The sequence below is a fragment of the Bombina bombina genome, chromosome 7 (assembly GCF_027579735.1).
Source record: "Bombina bombina isolate aBomBom1 chromosome 7, aBomBom1.pri, whole genome shotgun sequence".
Taxonomy (NCBI): domain Eukaryota; kingdom Metazoa; phylum Chordata; class Amphibia; order Anura; family Bombinatoridae; genus Bombina; species Bombina bombina.
In genome coordinates, this window is record NC_069505.1 from 472,342,248 (window position 1) to 472,363,240 (window position 20,993).

At 40.8% G+C, this 20,993-nt stretch overlaps 1 protein-coding gene across 3 annotated transcripts in view; it reads right to left on the reverse strand.

Moving 5' to 3' along the window:
• Positions 1-16,073: 16,073 nt before the first annotated feature.
• Positions 16,074-20,993, reverse strand: part of LOC128666755 (oocyte zinc finger protein XlCOF7.1-like) — a 278,254-nt gene continuing 273,334 nt past the window's right edge. For 2 of the 3 annotated variants that reach the window (XM_053721524.1, XM_053721523.1), the window contains exon 12: positions 16,075-16,940. In XM_053721524.1, coding sequence (XP_053577499.1) covers positions 16,255-16,940 — 686 coding nt within the window. In that variant the 3' untranslated portion in view covers positions 16,075-16,254. Of the gene's footprint in view, positions 16,941-20,993 lie in introns of all 3 variants that reach the window. The other variant, XM_053721526.1, reaches the window with a different exon arrangement.

Consider the following 20,993-nt stretch of genomic DNA (forward strand, 5'->3'; position numbering starts at 1 on the left):
ACATTAAAAAATTTCAAAGCTCTTTTACCTTACCAGCCCTTAAAAGGGCCTTTTGTGGGGCATGCCCCAAAGAAAACTGCTCTTTTGCCTGTAAAAGAAAAATACAACCCCCCCAACATTAAAACCCACCACCCACATACCCCTAATCTAACCCAAACCCCCCTTAAAATAACCTAACACTAATCCCCTGAAGATCATCCTACCTTGAGTCGTCTTCACTCAGCCGAGCCACCGATGGAACTGAAGAGGAGATGCGGAGCGGCAGAAGTGATCCTCCAAGGGGCCCTGAAGAAGTCTTCCATCCGATGAAGTGATCCTCCAGGCGGCGCTGAAGAAGTCTTCCATCCGGGCGATGTCATCTTCCAAGCGGCGCTGAAGAAGTCTTCTATCCGGGCGATGTCATCTTCCAAGCGGGGTCTTCAATCTTCTTTCTTCAGGATCCATCTTCATTCCGCCGACGCGGAACATCCTTCTTTCCCGCCGGACTACCGACGAATGAAGGCTCCTTTAAGGGACGTCATCCAAGATGGCGTCCATTCAATTCTGATTGGCTGATAGGATTCTATCAGCCAATCGGAATTAAGGTAGGAAAAATCTGATTGGCTGATTGAATCAGCCAATCAGATTGAAGTTCAATCCGATTGGCTGATCCAATCAGCCAATCAGATTGAGCTTGCATTCTATTGGCTGATCGGATCAGTCAATAGAATGCGAGCTCAATCTGATTGGCTGATTCAATCAGCCAATCAGATTTTTCCTACCTTAATTCCGATTGGCTGATAGAATCCTATCAGCCAATCGGAAATAAAGGGACGCCATCTTGGATGACATCCCTTAAAGGAGCCTTCATTCGTCGGTAGTCCGTCGGGAAAGAAGGATGTTCCGCGTCGGCGGGATGATGATGGATCCTGAAGAAAGAAGATTGAAGACCCCGCTTGGAAGATGACATCGCCCGGATAGAAGACTTCTTCAGCCCAGCTTGGAAGATGACATCGCCCTGATGGAAGACTTCTTCAGCGCCGCCTGGAGGATCACTTAATCGGATGGAAGACTTCTTCAGCAGCCCTTGGAGGATCACTTCTGCCGCTCCGGATCTCCTCTTCAGTTCCATCGGTGGCTCGGCTGAGTGAAGACGGCTCAAGGTAGGATGATCTTCAGGGGATTAGTGTTAGGTTATTTTAAGGGGCTTTTGGGTTAGATTAGGGGTATGTGGGTGGTGGGGTTTAATGTTGTGGGGGTTGTATTTTTCTTTTACAGGCAAAAGAGCAGTTTTCTTTGGGGCATGCCCCACAAAAGGCCCTTTTAAGGGCTGGTAAGGTAAAAGAGCTTTGAACTTTTTAAATGTAGAATAGGGTAGGGAATTTTTTTATTTTGGGGGGCTTTGTTATTTTATTAGGGGGCTTAGATTAGGTGTAATTAGCTTAAAATTGTTGTAAGATTTTTTAAATGTTTGTAACTTATTTTTTTTATTTTTTGTAACTTAGCTTTTTTTATTTTTTGTACTTTAGTTAGTTTATGTAATTGTATTTAATTGTAGTTATTTGTAGTTAATTTATTTAATTAATGTAATGATAGTGTAGTGTTAGGTTAGGATTTATTTTACAGGTAATTTTGTATTTCTTTTAGCTAGGTAGTTATTAAATAGTTAATAACTATTTAATAACTATTCTAACTAGCTAAAATAAATACAAAGTTACCTGTAAAATAAATATAAATCCTAAAATAGCTACAATGTAATTATTAATTACATTGTAGCTATCTTAGGGTTTATTTTACAGGTAAGTATTTAGTTTTAAATAGGAATAATTTATTAAAGTATAGTGTAGTGTTAGGTTAATTTTTATTTTACAGGTAAATTTCTCTTTATTTTAGCTAGGTAGCTATTAAATAGTTAATAACTATTTAATAGCTATTGTACCTAGTTAAAATAAATGGAAAGTTACCTGTAAAATAAAAATAAATCCTAAGATAGCTACAATATAATTATTATTTATATTGTAGCTATATTAGGGTTTATTTTAAAGGTAAGTATTTAGTTTTAAATAGGATTAATTTAGTTAACAATAGAAATATTATTTAGATTTATTTAATTCATATTTAAGTTAGGGGGTGTTAGGGTTAGTGTTAGACTTAGGTTTAGGGGTTAATAAATTTATTACAGTGGCGGCAGTGTAGTAGGGGGCAGGATAGGGGTTAATAAATGTATTATAGGTGGCGACGGTGTAGGGGGGGCAGATTAGGGGTTAATAAATTTAATATAGGTTGCGGCAGGGTCCGGGAGCGGCGGTTTAGGGGTTAAACTATTTAGTTGTGGCGAGGTGCGGGATCAGCAGTATAGGGGTTAATAACTTTATTATAGAGGGCGGCGGTATAGGGGGGGCAGGATAGGGGTTACTAGGTATAATGTAGGTTGCGGCGGTGTCCGGGAGCGGCGGTTTAGGGGTTAATACATTTATAAGAGTTACGGCGGGGTCTAGGAGTGGCGGTTTAGGGGTTACTAACTTTATTGAGTTGCGGGGGGCTCCGGGGGTGCCGGTATAGGGGGTAGAACAGTGCAGTTAGTGTGGGTGCTTAGTGACAGGCTAGCAATAAAGCTGTAAAAAAGCCGAAGAGCAGTGAGATCGGATGAGTGATAACTATCACAATCCGCTGCTCATCGCCCCGTACTTGATGCGCAGCTTTTTGACAGATTTATTGATAACTTAGGCAAATTTTTTCAGGTCAGCAGCGGCGATGGTAGGCGAGCTTAGGCGGGCGTATTGGGCCTGCGAAGGCAGGAAAGTTGACACGTTGATAACTACCCCCCACAGAATCGACAAATAAATCCAAAAATGTTAGACACTGGTGTTAAAAAATAGTAAACTGTTTAAAAGATTCTGTATTAGTACATACTAATAGTCCTAGTATTCAATAAAATGGATCTCTGTAGTGAAATTATATTCAAGTTTTTGTGCAAATTCTGACTAATTCTTTAAGCATATACCTAACCCGCCAGAGTGTAGCGTATTCCTCTAGATTAGCCGTATGTGTCAAGGCTGGAGATCATATATTCGTTAGTATAAATTATACAGTTTGTAATTGTCCTTTGTACGTAATGTTACGAGAATATGAAAGTGCTGAAGTGTATCCGGTTTTAATATTTTTCCATGTATTTGCTAATGTGAATTGAAAGAGCTAAAGTAAAGTGTTTGTGCAGCAGTACCTATTTTTTCTTGGCCGGCCGGAGTTGTTGTGGTCTTAGCGTTCGTTTGAAAATTTCTCTCAACATCACTGATTACATGACTTTGTCACATCCAATCGGTGGAAAGAACTTCTAAGACTGTGGAAATAGTAGTTCCTCGTTGTTCAGTGCCTCTTATTTAGAACTTATTAGTATAACAAGATGTAGCAGTAATGTTGCAATATTACTGTAAAAGGAAGCCTCAGTTTGTTCACCACTAGGAAACTAATATTCTTTTCCCTCCTTTAGCATTTTTTCAGCAGGATTATTAGATCATCGTCTACAAGTTTCGGCTGTGAAGCCTATGACAAAAAAAAATTGTTACATCCAAACCTCCATTTTATGCACTTTCTTCTATTTTGCACTGCTGAGAGCTTTGCCCTGGTAAATTGTTGGATCGGAAGTCGCTTTCCCATCCTTGCAGGTATTCATCAGTCGTGCCCCTTAGCCCTCTGCTTTACGTGTTTTCCATCGACCCTTTCATCTGAAGGCTCGAGGCGGCACATCTGGCGGGCGTGAGCGTGCTGGCCATCGTGCATGAATATTCTAGGGCCTATGGCTCCAGAATCAACCAGGACAAGAGTGAAGTTCTCTAGGAGGGGAAAGAAGGGGATAAGTTCCCTCTTCCGGATGGTTTCCCCAAGGCACAGCCAGACATGCGAGTCTTGAGGGTTAGTTCTGGAACCAGGCAATTATGCCCTCCGAAATTGGATTTCTAAGTGTGGTAAGGCCCATGGTCCCTTTCATGAAGGAGGGAGGAGTATCTATCATACTGAAGGTTATTTATCTGAGCTTGAATCAGGGTGATCTCATTCGAGTCCCCCTGATCAGATACCAGTCGATCCAGTTTCATCTTGAGTATCTGATAGGAGCGGTATCTAGTAAGTTGTTGTTGACTAGACAGCTTTTTAAAGAGCCCCCTAGCCCTCTTTTTGAACCATTCCCTCCACTCTGACTCAGTAGGGTAGAAATCTACCAGTGAGTTATGAGCATGAAGATGCTCCTGAAAGGATTGCTGACATTCCTTCTCCTTCAAGGCTTTTGAATTTAATTTTCCATAGGCCCCTTCCTTTTGGAGGGGTATGGGAGACATTCAAAATTGTCATGAGCAGAAAGTGGTCAGAGAAATCAACCAGTAACAGTACAGGGGCTGCACAGGTCAAGTCCTCTGAAAAAAAATCCTATCTATCCTACTCTGACTACTGCCTCGTTGAAAGGTGACACCAGTGCGGTCTGGGAAGTGGGAAGTGTACACATCCTTCAGAATGGAGTCCCTAGCTATACTATTTAACAGAACGCTGTGATTTCAAAGCCTGTCTCTAACACCATCGCTAGGCCTTAGGACAGGGTAGGTTCCAATCACCTCCAAAGACTACTGGCTGGGACGTAAAAAGGTATGCCCCTCCCACTTGGTTTGTTAACTGTAGATATTGATAAGTCTGAGACGCTACCCCTTCATAGACACGTCATAGACCACACATCTACCCATCTTTATCTCCACAAACCTGTGCAATATTGCCCTTGCACAACATAGCTATTAATCCACATCAATCTGCTGCTAAAGAAAAAAAAGATGGGCCGAAGGACCAAGCCCTTTTTATACACAGCAAATTGGGGAGGGAAGCATGCCTGATCTCTTGCAAAAAATAAAATCAAAGTCTTTCTGGAAATCAATCCGTGACTAGGAAACAGAATGGGTAAACAGCCATGGTGTTTGCGAAGAATTAGGCATTTTTCCCTTTCTTGCATGACTCCTACGGCTCCTCATCCGAGGAAGGGAACCTCTTACAGGAATGTCCCTGGATGTCCATATCGAGGCCAACCTCGACCTCCTCGTACTTCTCCCTGGCTAGTCTTTTATATTCCTCCTCCAATTCCACCAACTCTGCCCAATCGGTGCCCAGGGACAGAGAAGGTGGAAGAGGGAGGAGGATGGTTGGTTGAAGCCAGCTCCGATACAGAATGGTCAGGAGGGGGAGGGTTGAGAAGGGGCGGAGAAGCAACTTGGGGTTGGAGACCTGGCTTATTTTTAAAGGGACAGTCAACCATAGAATTGTTATTGTTTTAAAAGATAGATAATCCCTTTATTACTCATTCCCCAGTTTTGCACAACCAACACAGTTATATTAATGTACTTTTTACCTTTGTGATTACCTTGTATCTAGGAACCTTCTTCCAGCCCCCTGATCACATGACTGTGACTGTTTATTATCTATTGTCTTAAATTTAGCATTGTATTGTGCTAGATCTTAAATAACTTTCTGTGCCTGAACACAGTGTTATCTATATAGCCCACGTGTACTTTCTGTCTCTTTGTGTTGAAAAGAGATTTAAAAAGCATGTGATAAGAGGCAGCCCTCAAAGGCTTAGAAATTAGCATATGAGCCTACCAATGTTTAGTTTAAACTAAGAATACCAAGAGAAAAAAGCAAATTTGATGATAAAAGTAAATTGGAAAGTCAATTAAAATTAAAAGTCCTATCTGAATAATGGAAGTTTAATTTATACTTGACTGTCCCTTTGACATCTTGTTTTACTGGAGCCCTTTGTTTGTGCCTGAAGTGGAGGTTTTTTGATGAGGGGGGGCCCCCAAATGGTGAAAGAAGGGGGCTAAGCAGGGCCCTTGTCCTTAGATGTTTTGGTGGGCAAGTTGGCAGGTGTTGTGGATGGGAACCCCTAAGTTATGTTGCGCCTTTAGGCAGGAGTGGTAGGAATGCCCAAAGGTCATACACAGGATGCACTGTATCCATGTACAGGCTGACTTCTCATCGCTGATATTCCCACATAGAGGGCACCTCGTGGTGTCACAAGCAACTGACAGATGCTTCATCGATGGAACGTTTTGGGCTGTCCCGGGTAGAAACATGAGATCCCAAAAAAAAGCTATTTATGATGTGACAGATTTTGTTGTACTGGCGCTTCAAGCTAGCCTGCATGCGCCAGCAACCCTCTCAAATGCCAAGACCTTACCTGGGGGGCTGCGGACCTTGGCATAATTGCTCAGAACCCCCAAGATGTTGTGTATGGGGATGCTCTCATTTCTGACAATGAGAGTCAAATTAACCACCTCAGGGAAGCTGATGCGAAGTGCACAGGCTTTTGACCACCGTAAGGAGACTAGTTTTTTGTTGGGCAAACACCTCCCAGAAAGTTTCCAGCTCCTTCGCTTTTGCAAAGGACACATCTAACATGGGGAGTCCTGGCAGCTTAATGATGGCATAGAAATTCCAGAGTCCCCAGCTGATGCTCCCCCAGGAACCTGTCTCAGATCTGGGGCCATGTCCCTGCCGCTTGAGGGGGGGGGGGAGGTCTTTAGATGTTGTGGGCCCTTCATTAACTCTGGCCTCCTTTCCTGTCTTCTCTGTTCCTGCTTTGTATACACCACCTGCCTGGCACATTTCATTATCTTCTGCCTCCACAAGGAGGGTGTCAGGGACAGTGGGCATGTTTATATAACATATATAGAAGATATAATGTAATACATCACACTTAAACAACTCCTATTTACATTAGCTAATATTTGATATTGTAAAGCTTTTCAAGTTTCAGTTCATAATTACACCATCACTCTCTTTTCACGTAAGAATATAATTCCATCTATTTTCTTCAGCAGTTGTATGAGTAGCGACTTATATAGCCAACAAGCATTTCGTTACTTATATGCAGCAGGGCTTTTATAATTCCCGTCCAATGTTTTTATGTATCATCAGATGCATTCACCATACTTGTCCCACATCCCCTTTTTTTCTATACCCCCTCTCGAGCCACACAATGATAGTCTCTGTGTAAAATTTTCTTTAGCCGGATTATAGGATAACTTGTTTTCTTTTGTAGATGCGGTGGAGGGACATCAACTGGGACAAGCGGACAGGAAGAGTAAAGACCATCGACCAGCGGGATAAAGATAGTTTTCGACTCACGGACCGATAGTTTCTACAGAGAAAGTTTGGCGGCTACACAAGAGGTGTGAGGAGAAGAAGAAATTGGGTACCTCTTTTTCTTCCACGTCCAAAGTGGTAGGTCCCTCTGTGTAGATGCGCAGACCTTTCCCTGTCCGTGTCATCCAGAGAGCAACTTTTGGAAGAATGATAAACCCCTCCAGGAAAGAGGTTTAATCTAAAGCTGGTCTGCAGGACTTTGAACGTTAGAGGAGAGAGCTGTGTGGTAATTTTGTTTTATTCCACGCAGTTTATTCCTGTCCTTTTATTTGACTACGGGGTCTCCAGGAAGTAATTTTATTGGGAAGGGGCAGACCTGGAATGGCTCAGCGAGTGTCTGAGTTGAACTTATTAAAATTGGGCTGATTTTTAAATAAACTTGCACTTAAATAAACCACAGACTTATTGTTTTATGTACTTTTTGAATGATACTTTTTAAATGTTTTTTTTTTATGTTTATTTTTAGATGAGTTATTGTCATTATGGTGTGTGTGTATGTATATGTCTGTATGTATATATGTGTATATAAAATCTCTATCACGGAAGGGGACTGCACTCTCAGATTGGACCGGGTACACATCCCTGCAACATGCTCAGCCCTGGATGCTCAATAGCTGTGCTGTCTCTAGAGTCACAGGCAGTTGACCACAGACAAGTCTGGGTGCATGCCTATAGGGAAAATGACAAAATAAATTAATACAACACGGGGGAACTTTCAGGCAGCAGCCATCTTCGGACCTTCAGTGCCTATTAGAAGATTTCTGCTTTGATTGAGCCCTTTACCGGATAGCCTTGCAGCCCTAATATACCGGGAACTATCTTGAGGCCTTTGCCTCCACCAATCCATGCTGTAACGCAGTCTTTAGTGTAAGCTGCAATTAAACCTCCCGATCAAGCATGGAAGGGATATATCTAGCTCTGCAAAATTGAATGACCGACTTTGAGCAAACAATGTTTTATAAATTTGACCGCCTTCTTTATTGCATGGAACGCACTCATAAGAGAAAGGAGGTATCTAAGTCTTGCAAAGGGGCTATTACAGAATCTGAGAAACCAGAGGGTATGCAATTAAGTGAGACTCAACTCTCGGATGTTTGTGCACAATTTTATGCTTGCTTACTACCTCCAACCCCAGACCCTCCCTGGAGAAGTGCGGCTGACTACCTGATGGGGAAGTGGGAGGTTGTGTACATCGCAGCGCAACCAGCTTTGAGTCTACTCACGGATATATGCAGACAATTGGGAAAGGCCCCTGAGAGGGAAGCTATGTCTTATCAGTGCCTGGAATTAGCTAAAACCCCTTTGAACCAACTTAGAATGCTGGTATTGAACACTCCATATTTGAGTAGCGGTGGAACTGTACTTAAGATCTGTGTGGCTGGAGCAGTTTGGGACCCTCAGTCTCTGCAGTATGCCATGTGGACTTTGCTCCAGACGGATCTTTTGGGACTTGATACGCAAGCTGAGCAATATGATCGCCTTGAAGTCCCTGATTTCTGCCTAGGTACCGGTATTCCTGTTCCTATTAATTTCCGGGTTGGCATTGAATGGACTTGTGTGTCTGCTTTAACAGTACTTGGGACTGCACTGCTATTCCATCCCTGATTCACCTTTCTATGAAGGGTGACCCCCGGTTCTGAATAATCATCTCAAGGGACATTATAGCTGTATAGTATGATGCGGTAAATGTAAATGGTTCCTCATTGCCCTGATACAGATTATAAAAGCTCAGCTGTTTCTGTTTTTTCTATCTGTTTCTCCCCCTCTGGTGTTGGACTATGGGAAAGACTGGCACTCGAAAATAATACTAACACTAAGTATTCGTAATAACTACTTGTTTTATCTCTGAACATATGATACACGGGCTGTGGTTTAATCAGATTGTTTAACATGCTTTGCAGCTAAAAGAATGTACATGGTACATGTGGGGATGTGCATTTATGTCATCCAGTGTTTTTTTGGAGGTTCTATGTGTATAGCCATACTTTGACTAGTAGCTATTTTGTTCCCTAACTGATCTAATAGACAATCTTCATCTAGCTCTATATCTGCAGTTATATATTCCCTAGATACACATTGAAAAGGTATGCTATGGTGTGCTAAGGCATTTCAACTGTACACAGTAATAGCAGTTATCATTAGCATGCTATATTTGGGACAAGAACATTTTTTATTTCTTGACTGTTGGGTGCAATTGGCTTGGCATATTTATATATGGTAATAATCGTCCGTTAATGGGACTATATAGGTCCACAGATATTATCTGACGTTTCTACTTGTATCTCATTTATAGACTGTTTTGTATAGTGGGCCACAGAATAGTTTACGCTTTCAGATATGTATAGTACCTATCATACATAGTATCCAGAATGCATGTTCTTGCTACTTATCAAGGTATGAATGCAGCCTATGCACCCTTTATTTTTGATTATCGCAAACTAGTGTCCCAGGTGTGTCCCAGGTAATTTAGAAGTCTTATTTTACCCTGTATATATGTGAGGTTACCCATTGATAGTTATATTTGAGACCAGACGTGACTTTACAAATTTTTTATCAAGCCAGAAGTGACTTATACATATTAGCACCTCAAATACAGCCCAAATACCATCTTCGATATGTTCGAGTCTCAGTTATACTGCTAAATTATTCTCCTAAACAAGATATTTTCATCTATATATTTAGTTCTATAAATGACGTCAGATATGCCAATAGTTCCCATTTTCTGTGTGTTTTTCACTGATAGTTAAGGGCTCAAAAGTGGCCCTATCAATTATACAGGTCCGACTATGAGCCTAAACATATTAGTTCTCAAACTTTACTGAACCACAGTCTCTATTTTTTGTTTTTCGGACACTGTGTTAGCTATCACCATTTTAACTGCTATGAGCCTATATCTTCTTAGTTTGTATGCCCTCCTTCAATTCTTTTCCAGTTTTCTGGAACTACCCATGGTTTTGGCGGGCATGTGAAGGAGAATTACCAGTACAGGTCCAAAAGTGACCTGCTCTACCAAAAATCCCTCAGATTAGTAATTTGAATTCATTGGGGTACAAAAGTGGCCTCAGCTATTTCCGAGAAAAAAAGAGGGAGGTTTTAGGTTTGCTCCCCTAATATTATTCATTTGATCTATCTCTCAATTTGGTAATTGATTGTTGTACCAAGTGATATGTGTAAGATTGTGTATATCTTTTTGTTTTTTCATTTCTCAACCTTTTTTTTTTTTTTTATAAAAAAAAAAAAAAATACAACACAGAAAGACAAGCTTACAAGCTCTCAGCTAAGATTAAAAGCACCCGGTCTGAGTCGCCGGTCCGGTCTGAGTGTGCCGTCCCCTTCTGTGTTTTGTATATGTCTAGGATGATTACATAAGTCTGTGAACCCTTACTTGTTCCCAGTTTGTTTGATTGAGAGCTTGCATTTCTATGGCTGTATTAGGGACCCAGGTTTTGGGAGAGACCTCAACGTGGTACCTGGGCTTGTCCCATTTGGCCAGATGCCATAACTAACTCTTCCAGTTCTGCTTTTAATCCTAGCTGAGAGCTTGTAAGAGAGTGCTGGACTTTCTCTGTGTGTGATATATATATATAGAGAGATAGATAGATAGAGACATAGAGAGAGAGAGAGATAGAGATAGATATACTCACAAAAGTGAATACACCCCTCACATTTTTGTAAATATTTTATTATCTTTTCATGTGACAACACTGAATAAATGACACTTTGCTACAATGTAAAGTAGTGAGTGCACAGCCTGTATAACAGTGTAAATTTGCTGTCCCCTCAAAATAACTCAACACACAGCCATTAATAACTAAACCATTGGCAACAAAAGTGAGTACACCCCTAAGTGGAAATGTCCAAAATTGGGCCCAATTAGCCATTCCCCCCGTGTCATGTGACTCATTAGTGTTACAAGGTCTCAGGCGTGAATGGAGAGCAGGTGTGTTAAATTTGGTGTTATCGCTCTCACACTAATACTGGTCACTGGAAGTTCAACATGGCAACTCATGAGAGAGACCTTTCTGACGATCTGAAAAAAAGAATTGTTGCTCTTCATAAAAATGACCTAGTCTATAAGAAGATTGCCAAGACCCTGAAACTGAGCTCCAGCACGGTGGGCAAGACCATACAGCGGTTTCACAGGACAAGTTCCACTCAGAACAGGCCTCGCCATGGTTGACCAAAGAAGTTGAGTGCACATGCTCAGCATCATATCCAGCGGAAATAGACGTATGAGTGCTACCAGCATTGCTGCAGAGGTTGAAGGGGTGGGTCAGCCTGTCAGTGCTCAGACCATACACTGCACACTGCATCAAATTGGTCTGCATGGCTGTTGTCCCAGAAGGAAGCCTCTTCTAAAGATGATGCACAAGAAAGCCAGCAAACAGTTTGCTGAAGACAAGCAGACTAAGGACATGGATTACTGGAACCATGTCCTGTGGTCCGATGAGACCAAGATAAACTTATTTAGTTCAGATGGTGTCAAGCGTGTGTTGCTGAAACCAGGTGAGGAGTATAAAGACAAGTGTGTCTTGCCTACAGTCAAGCATGGTGGTGAGAGTGTCATGGTCTGGGCCTGCATGATTGCTAACGGCACTGGGGAGCTACGGTTCATTGAGGGAACCATGAATGCCAACATGTACTGTGACATACTGAAGCAGAGCATGATCCCCCTCCCTTCGGAGACTGGGCCGCAAGGCAGTATTCTAACATAACGACCCTAAACACACCTCCAAGATGACCACTGCCTTTCTAAAGAAGCTAATGGTAAAGGTGATGGATTGGCCAAGCATGTCTCCAGACCTAAACCTTATTTAGCATCTGTGGGGCATCGTCAAATGGAAGGTGGGGGAGTGCAAGGTCTCTAACATCCACCAGCTCTGTGATGTCGTCATGGAGGAGTGGAAGAGGACTCCAGTGGCAACCTGTGAATCTCTGGTGAACTCAATGCCCAAGAGGGTTAAGGCAGTGCTGGAAAATAATGGTGCCAACACAAAATATTGACACTTTGGGCCCAATTTGGACATTTCCACTTAGGGGTGTACTCACTTTTGTTGCCAACAATTTAGACATTAATGGCTGTGTGTTGAGTTATTTTAAGGGGACAGCAAATTTACACTGTTATAGAGGCTGTACACTCACTACTTTACATTGTAGCAAAGTGTCATTTCTTCAGTGTTGTCACATGATAAGATATAATAAAATATTTACAAAACTGTGAGGGGTGTACTCACTTTAGTGAGATACTGGGTGTATCTATCCTATCTATCTATATCTCGTGTGTGTGCAGTTCTAAATTATTCATAGAGGATATATTCAACATTTATTGCATTGGCTCAAAAGTATACTGTGGGATTTGGTAATAATTTATCACTTTTAATGCCAATAAAACTTTGGAGAAAAGGAAAGAAAAAAGAAGGAAAGAAAAAAGGATAAAAGCAATTTTTGTTTTTACCTTATAGTTTTATGTGAAATGATTAATAAATTAGATACGTATTAAGTAATCCTATAAGGTTATTCTAATGTCAACTTTAGTTGTTTGTACCTGTAATTATAGGGGCCTATTTAAGAAGCTGCGAATGCAGCTGTTTCCGCATGAGCCATTAGGCTCGCCGGAAACAAAAAGTAAGAAGCAGCGGTCGTAAGATTGGACACAAATCTGGAGGGGTGGCATTGCACAAGCATTTCACTAGAAATGCTTGTGCAATGTTAAATGCTGTCGGCATTTAGCAATGTCGGGCGGAGACGATCTGCTACAGATGATAAATCTGCCGCATATTCTTATCTTAGGACAATTGCTATTGTCCTATATCTGATATTATTTACGTGTATAAAAAGTTATGCTTAAAGGGACACTCAAGTCAAAAAACTTTTATGATTCAGAAAGAGCAGCAGTTTTAAGACACTTTATAATTTACTCCCACTATCAAATTTAAATATATGTAACACAATGTTATCAGTATGAATTTATGTTTTTAATACTTAGGTAGTGGCTGTCCCTTTAAGAGCAATAGGAGTAGCGTACAGTTTATATCTGATGAAGCCCTAGGACCAGCCCCCAAGGGATGTTGGCAAAGCACATAATGTTGATATTTTTGACTTTTGATGCTACCACCATAAACTCCATGAAACGTTAGAATGCTGGAGCAGACTCGCACGCTTCCTGACCTGCGGTAAGGTGGACTGAGCCTAAATTGTCTCGACGGATCCCAGGAGTTGAAAAGGGATGGTACCTCATTCTGACTCTGAATGGGTAAGCGACCCTATACAGTGAACTTGACAACCGATACTGCACGGGCTGCCTAAAAATTATAATAATGATTTTCTTCTGAAGTTTCATTTTTCACATTTGTATCATTTAAAAATAAAATTTAAAGGAACACTCAATGCAGAAAATTGCATAATTCTAGTTTAAATATGTTGGTTAAAATCTAGTAAGAGTATTGTGAATTTTGAGCTAGAAGTACTATGTTATTGTGTATACATATCATGTATTCCTGGGCTATATGTACTATGTTATTGGGTAGACACGTCATGTGTTCCTGGGCTAAAAGTACAATGTTATTGGGTAGACACGTCATGTGTTCCTGGGCTAAAAGTACAATGTTATTGGGTAGACATGTCATGTGTTCCTGGGCTTAAAGTACAATGTTATTGGGTAGACACGTCATGTGTTCCTGGGCTAAAAGTACAATGTTATTGGGTAGACACGTTGTGTGTTCCTGGGCTAAAAGTACAATGTTAATGGGTAGACATGTCATGTGTTCCTGGGCTTAAAGTACAATGTTATTGGGTAGACACGTCATGTGTTCCTGGGCTAAAAGTACAATGTTATTGGGTAGACACGTCATGTGTTCCTGGGCTAAAAGTACTATGTTATTGGGTAGACACATTATGTGTTCCTGGGCTATACATACTATGTTATTGTGTATACATGCCATTTGTTCCTGGGCTATAAGTACTATGTTATTGTGTATACACATCATATGTTCCTGGGCTATTCCGTCTTAGATGAGTCATCTGTGCCAAGTGGTCTGATTATTGTGAGGATCTCCAGCCTCTACATTCCAGAGCTTTTGTTGTAGGAGACATACACCGCTAACCATACTACTGGGTGGAGCTCATATGGGACTCTGTCGATAAGCTGTGTAGTACAACTCTAGGTGCATTTGCATACCCTCCACAAGCAAATATAGAGACGACTCTTGAAGCACTTCTTCCGGAGCTAACCATACGTCTATATGAGCAAAAATAGGAGCTGATTACAGAACTAGCAAAACTTCTAAGGTATATCCAACACCCAGTTACACGGCTCTTCCCTTTGGTGGTTTCCTCAGTGCAACCTGTAAGAGCAATGGAACTGATCCCTCAATTTCAGTTACTTACCCCCTTGTTCTCAGGAGCCTCTTGAGGCTACAAAGCCTATGTATAGCAGAGAAGTGCTTCAGATCATGGTAAAGAAAACTGTTGCTTAACTTTGCTGAGACAGGTGTAGTTTTAGTGCATCCACCATCCTAACAATTAATGCTGCCTTTCAATTTTACATAGGGGTGAACGCTCGCTGCACTATTATAGTAACTATCTACGCAGGTGGACATTTTTCTTTGGGTGATTTTGAGGACTCAGAGGTCTGAATAGTGCTATATAGTTAAATGTCTGTATTTCTCCAGAGACTAAACAAGTGTGGTTAGATATTTGTGCTGCACGGCCTAACATTTCTGTTGCTGTTTCCTATTTAAATATACTTGTGTATCATAGGTATATGTTGTTTGCTCTCTTGATAAGCTGAGTTAGGTGTGGACCTTGGCAACTTGCTTCAGCCTATTTGTAAGCTATACATTTATAGAACCAATGAAAATATGCATACTAGAATACATAGGGAATGTTCTCATTTCCTGTACATATTCTCAAGCAGTAAATCCATAGCTGCTGAACCATTTCCAACCCCTGTGATGAGCTGTTTGTGATCTACAAGATGCTACTCACATTTAAGCACTACTGGAAGTCATTCTGTAGTGAGAATCCAATGCAATTAATTTTTTTTTTCCCAGTAGATAAATTTAAGATATACTATTTTATTTTTATTTTCATATTTGAGAAATATATAACAAAAGGTGTGAAAAAAATATTTTTATTACAATTTTAATAAACAAGGTTGTAAACAATACAGTGTGAGTTGGTTTTGTTCCGCAACTCTATAGTCAAAACTCTTGTAGATCTATAAATGTATTATTATAATATATGTTTGATTTTATGCAGCCACTAGTGCAATCCTAATCCAGACAAAGCCTTTTGGAGACCTCTTAGACTTTTAATGTTGATGTTGGGGCTCACCCTTTAGACCTATAAATCTGGTCAATTTAAATTCCAACTAGACAAACACTGTCACCTTAGTGATCACCTAACTATAATGTCCTCAACAATACTTACATTTCAACATTTACCAACATAAAAATAGGGGTATATGTATATGTTTGATCTGCACATGGTGCTCTCTTCCATGAACCTTAACTTAAATAAATGCACATTTTATTTTAAGGTGACCACTTGACTATTCAAACCTATACAGCAACCTTAGATCCCCCAGGGATGACAAACTCACTGGGCCAACTTGTTACTGCTTCAGGTGCAGAGGGGGCTTCAAACAAGCCCAATGACATGTAGTCATTATCAACACTTTAGACACTGTGCTAATGACTACTAGATGTTGTCCTCTGCACCACTGAGGTTAAAGGGACATAAAACCCCAACATTTTCTTTCATGATTTAGGTAGAACATACAATTTTAAACAACTTTTCAGTTTACTTATATTATCAAATTTGCTTCATTGGTAACATTTGCTGAAGGAGCAGCAATGCACTACTGGTTTCTAACTGAATACATGGGTGAGCAGATGACAATCAATATATATATATATATATATATATATATATATATATATATATATATATATTCAGCCACCAATCAGCAGCCTGAACCTAGGTTCTTTAAATGGTTCAGCAAAGGATAACAAGAGAAGGAAGCAAATTAAATAATAGAAGTAAATTGGAAAGTTGTTTAAAATAGTATGCTCTGTCTGAATCAAGAATGTCTAATTATGACTTTACTGTCCCTTTAATATGTATTTTCTGATGAGTAAGAAGAGTTGATTTCTGAGTAAAACATTTCCCACATTTAAAACATGAAAATTCTTTCACCCCTGTATGAATTTTCTGATGAATAATCAGAGTTGATTTCTGAGCAAAACATTTCCCACATTTAGAACATAAAAATGCTTTCTCCCCTGTATGAGTTTTCTGATGCCTTATAAGAGATGATTTCCGAGTAAAACAGTTCCCACATTCAGAACATGAAAATGCTTTTTCCTGTGTATGGACTTTTAGATGCCTAATAAGATCAGATTTCAAAATAAAACATTTCCCACATTCAGAACATGAAAATGCTTTCTCTCCTGTATGAAATTTCTGATGCCTGATAAGATCTGATTTCTCACTAAAGCATTTCCCACAGTCATAACATGAAAATGCTTTCTCTCCTGTATGAATCTTCTGGTGTCTTCCAAGTTTTGTTTTGCTGTTAAAACATTTTGCACATTCAGAACATGAAAAGGGTTTATCACCTGTATGAATTTTCTGATGTTCAGTAAGTTTTGTTTTGCTGGTAAAACATTTCCCACATTCATAACATACATTTCCCACATGGCTTCTTTGATTTTGAAGGAGATTGAAAGAAGCATCAGCAGTCTTATCCTGACTAGGTTTATTGTAGTTTGTGGATCTACCTGTTTTAAAGAAATACAATAGAAGTTATTTAGTAATGAGAATTATTTTATGTTGAGAACATTTTACCGGTTCTGAATTATTGTCTATTACAAGGGGAGGGGACAAGCTATAACATCTAAAACTTTCCTTAGCCTCAATGCTAAAACTTAAAGTGAATGTAAAGTTGAATGAGTGCCCGGTGTTTACAAATACTATTAAAAACAGGCGCACTTTCATTCAATAAACTTTACATTGAGGCATATTTTTTTTAAAATACTTGCCTTTTACGTACAGTGTTGCTATAATGACAATTAAATCAGTAAGATATATTATGACATCACTCCTTGATTAAACATTTTGTTCATTGTTCTTAATTTACAGCTTGATGTTGTGCAATACAACTATGAACATTAGCAATTTATTCAGCTATAATTCTGCCTGGACATTAGTTCATATCCAGGGTTATACCAAAACCAATAGACACGTCTCCTCTCAAGTAAAACTTTAACAAGGTGATTGTCTACATCCACCACCTCTCCTCAGTAAGGGAGAGCTGTAGAGGGGTGCCAAAGGTTGCGAGATAAGCGATAATAAGGAAAGTCAGACGACAGAAGAAAAAGGAGAAAGAAGAAAAAAAAAAGGGGGGGGAGGAAGGAAGCGGAGGGAAGGAGGTAATTTCCTAAGTGGGGGGAGGAGGAGGGGAGCAGGGGGGAAAGGAGGTGGGGGGTGTTCTTATGGGCGATCAGAGTCAGGGGTCAAACTCTTACAGGTGCCCTTCAGTACCAACTTCCAACAGCAAGCCACCCCCAGGGCCCCTACAAAAATGTGTGGCCGCATGTACATCCAGGAGACGAAAGATGAGGATGAAGCTACCCAATTTCCCGTTATTAAAGATTATTAAAAACCTTTATCCTCCCATATCAGAGTCATGTGCTCATGCGTTGCTAGTTTTCCTGCCTTAAGATAATGGTACCTTTCCAGACCAACCAGATCCCTGACTCCATTCCTCCAGGCTCTGCACCCCCGTTGACTTCCAGTATTTTGGGATCAAACCCTTAGCGCAGTTCAACATCAGAAGAAACAGCCTATGTTTTGCTTCTACCACTAGTTTAGGAAGGGCATGATATATCAAGTAGTGTGGGTTTGGCGGCAAAATGAAACCAAGGAGTCTACTGCTCTAAGTAAATACTCTCTCCCAGAACGACTGTATGTATGGGCATATCCACCAAATGTGCAGGATTGATCCCTCCTCCCCGCAATCTTTTTTTTCTTGAAGTCTCATTAAGACAGAGGCTTTCTTAGCTTTATTAAAGATTGTGAGCCAGTCTTTTGTATTGATATCGGAGCCTAATTCCGCCCGCCATGTGTCCACATAGGAAGGCAAGGCGTCTTTTGCCTCCTGCTAACAGCAACTTGTATAAGCGGGAAATCAGGTGCCCAGGAGGGACCGCCACCATGCAGATAGTTTTGAAAGGCGTCCTGTCCCTTGTGAAAGGGACACCACCCCCGTAGTTGGTTACATAGTTATGGAACTCCGCAACTCTGAACCAAGAAGAAAACAGCCAGTGATCCCACTTTTTCAAGTTCTCCTGGGTCTGGAGCTTCCCTTTGTGAAAGGCATTGTATATAGCCGCCTCAGCTAGGGTATATGTATGTCCCGGAGCTCAAGTTTGAAAGTACCCCTGTTTTTAATAGTATTTTTAAAAACCGGACACTCATTCATTAAAATTTAGATTCACTTTAAAGAAACATGAACCCCAAAATTTTCTCATTCATGATTCAGATAGAGCATGTGATTTTAAACAATTTTGCAACTTACTTTTATTCTCAAATTAGCTTAATTCTCTTGTTATCCTTTGCTGAAGGAGCAGCAATGCATTGCTGGGATCTAATATGAGAAACTGCCACCATATAAGATGCAAAACAAATTACATTTTTGTGTCATTTCCTGTTGTGCACGTAGTAACTTGCACCCTAGGAGTCATTATCTCCTAAATATTTCTAACACACATTTATTGTCCCATGTTTGGAATCAGTTCACAGTTTCATAACAGCAACAATTGCTTGAACGAGACTTCCGTTGGGGGAGGAGCCATGCAACTTACCTGCATGCCGGTGCTGTGAGAGGACGCCGTGTGATCAGCTCCCCGCTCTCCGCCACTTGCCTTGGGAATTGCTGAGGATATTGAGTGTGGCGCTCAGCTGGGTCTCGACCCGCGTTAGAGCTTGAAGTCCCGATTAGCCGTTTGGCAGCAGCTGCTCGGCAGCTGCTCTTATGTTTTACACTTCTTAAAAGAAAAGGCTCTTCTTGCTACAAGTCTTTGAGGATAAAGATCTACCTTGGCGAAACTGATACAGTCTGTGATGGACCGGACCTGACTGAAACAACACTTGTCATCCCGGCTGGTAACCTTACCTGGCGTGTATAAGCTCAGTGTGATATCTAGAAGGAAGCTGCTGGCGGCGGGGATTGTGTGTCAGACCCGGACGTGGCGCCGCTTCTTCAGATGCTCCCTGGTGAGCAATAGTCGGAACCTAGTCCTGTGCTAAGCATACAACATCGAGCTTAGCAGCCTACCCCGGATTGATTTCCCCTGCTGGTATGTGTGCCTAATACCTTGAGTCAGCTGGAATAGCGGCTTGTCTACGAAACCCGGTACCGGGTCACACCCCCGGAGGCTCCCTGGTGAGCGGCTGAAGCAAATCAAGTTTGCCCCTGTCGGCGGAAATCTTTCGTTAGCTGACGGTTGATCTCTCCTGCTGGTATGTGCGCCTAATACCTGGAGTCAGCAGAAATAGTGGTTGGTCTACGGAACCCGGTCTCAGGTCATACCTTTGGAGGCTCCCTGGTGAGCGGCTGGAGTAAATCAAGTTTGTCCCTGTCGGCGGAAATCCTTCGTTAGCCGACAAGGGGATAGAAGCAGGTACAGGCTCTCTGAGGTATTGGGATCTACATTCATTTTAAGGTAGCCCTGTTGACTTGTTTCTTGGAACTATTGTCGTTAGCGGCACTGAATATAGCCGTGGAGGTAAAGTATAAGCTCTTCCATTGGGGCCCAATACAGTGTGGTGAACTTTGTTTCATTTATAGAAAATGGTCTCAAGTGGTAAGGGCCCATTTTATGCATAAGGATTCTATCATTCCCGGCTAATTAAGAGGTAGTGCACCCCACAGGAGTGGGATAGTGCGACAGGTCCCTGACTTTCTTGCCCTGCATCCCAGTGCTGTTAATACCGGCTCCTAGAACTATACTTTTGGGACACTGGGTGTTTGTGCTTTTGGACCTCATTTTTATACAGGACTTACAATCCTAGTACAATCCTTTTGTTCAGTTCAAAGTTATCTGATTCTATATAAAAGATTTGCCTTTTTTTATAAGTATATGTTTAGCGGTGGTAAGATTCAAGTTTTTGTTAGGTGAAATTACTGAAACAAGTTATTCTCCTTTCTTAAGATCAGGAAAGGGATTGGTAGAAATAAAGGAAGGGTAATGTATCAGTGAAAGATCATCCCCAGACCTCCCTGATTTCTTATTCCAGCTGGTGTTCTCCTTCTTTAGTTGCATGAGATATTACATATTGTACAGATGCATTTCAATGTTATGAAAAATTTTTACTATCTTATAGATGTTGTTTAGATGCATTTTAATGTAATGTTTTGCTTGCAACGCTAATTCAGATTCCCATTTTTTAGCAATTTAAAAAGTGTTGCAGACTGTGAGATTCAATCTGATTTGTTCCTTAAAAGATTGCTGGCTAATCTGGGTTTTCTTTTTTCCAGCTACTGGGAGAACTATTTAGCTAGGTATATACATCATTCTCAGGGTGCTATTACCAATCTGGGTTCAGTGTTCTTTAACATGAACCTATAAGATCATCTTTAGTATTTCTAGGTAGAACAATTTAACCTTTGGGTGCTATCCAAAAAAGCAGTGGTCCTGGTTTCTATCTATAGTGGCCTGTTGTGAATTCTTCTCTACTAATCCTCTCTTTTTTCTTGTGTTGGGGTATTACTGATAAATCATATTTATTTATTTAGTGAACTCATAAGCAAGAGTTCTTATATACGAACT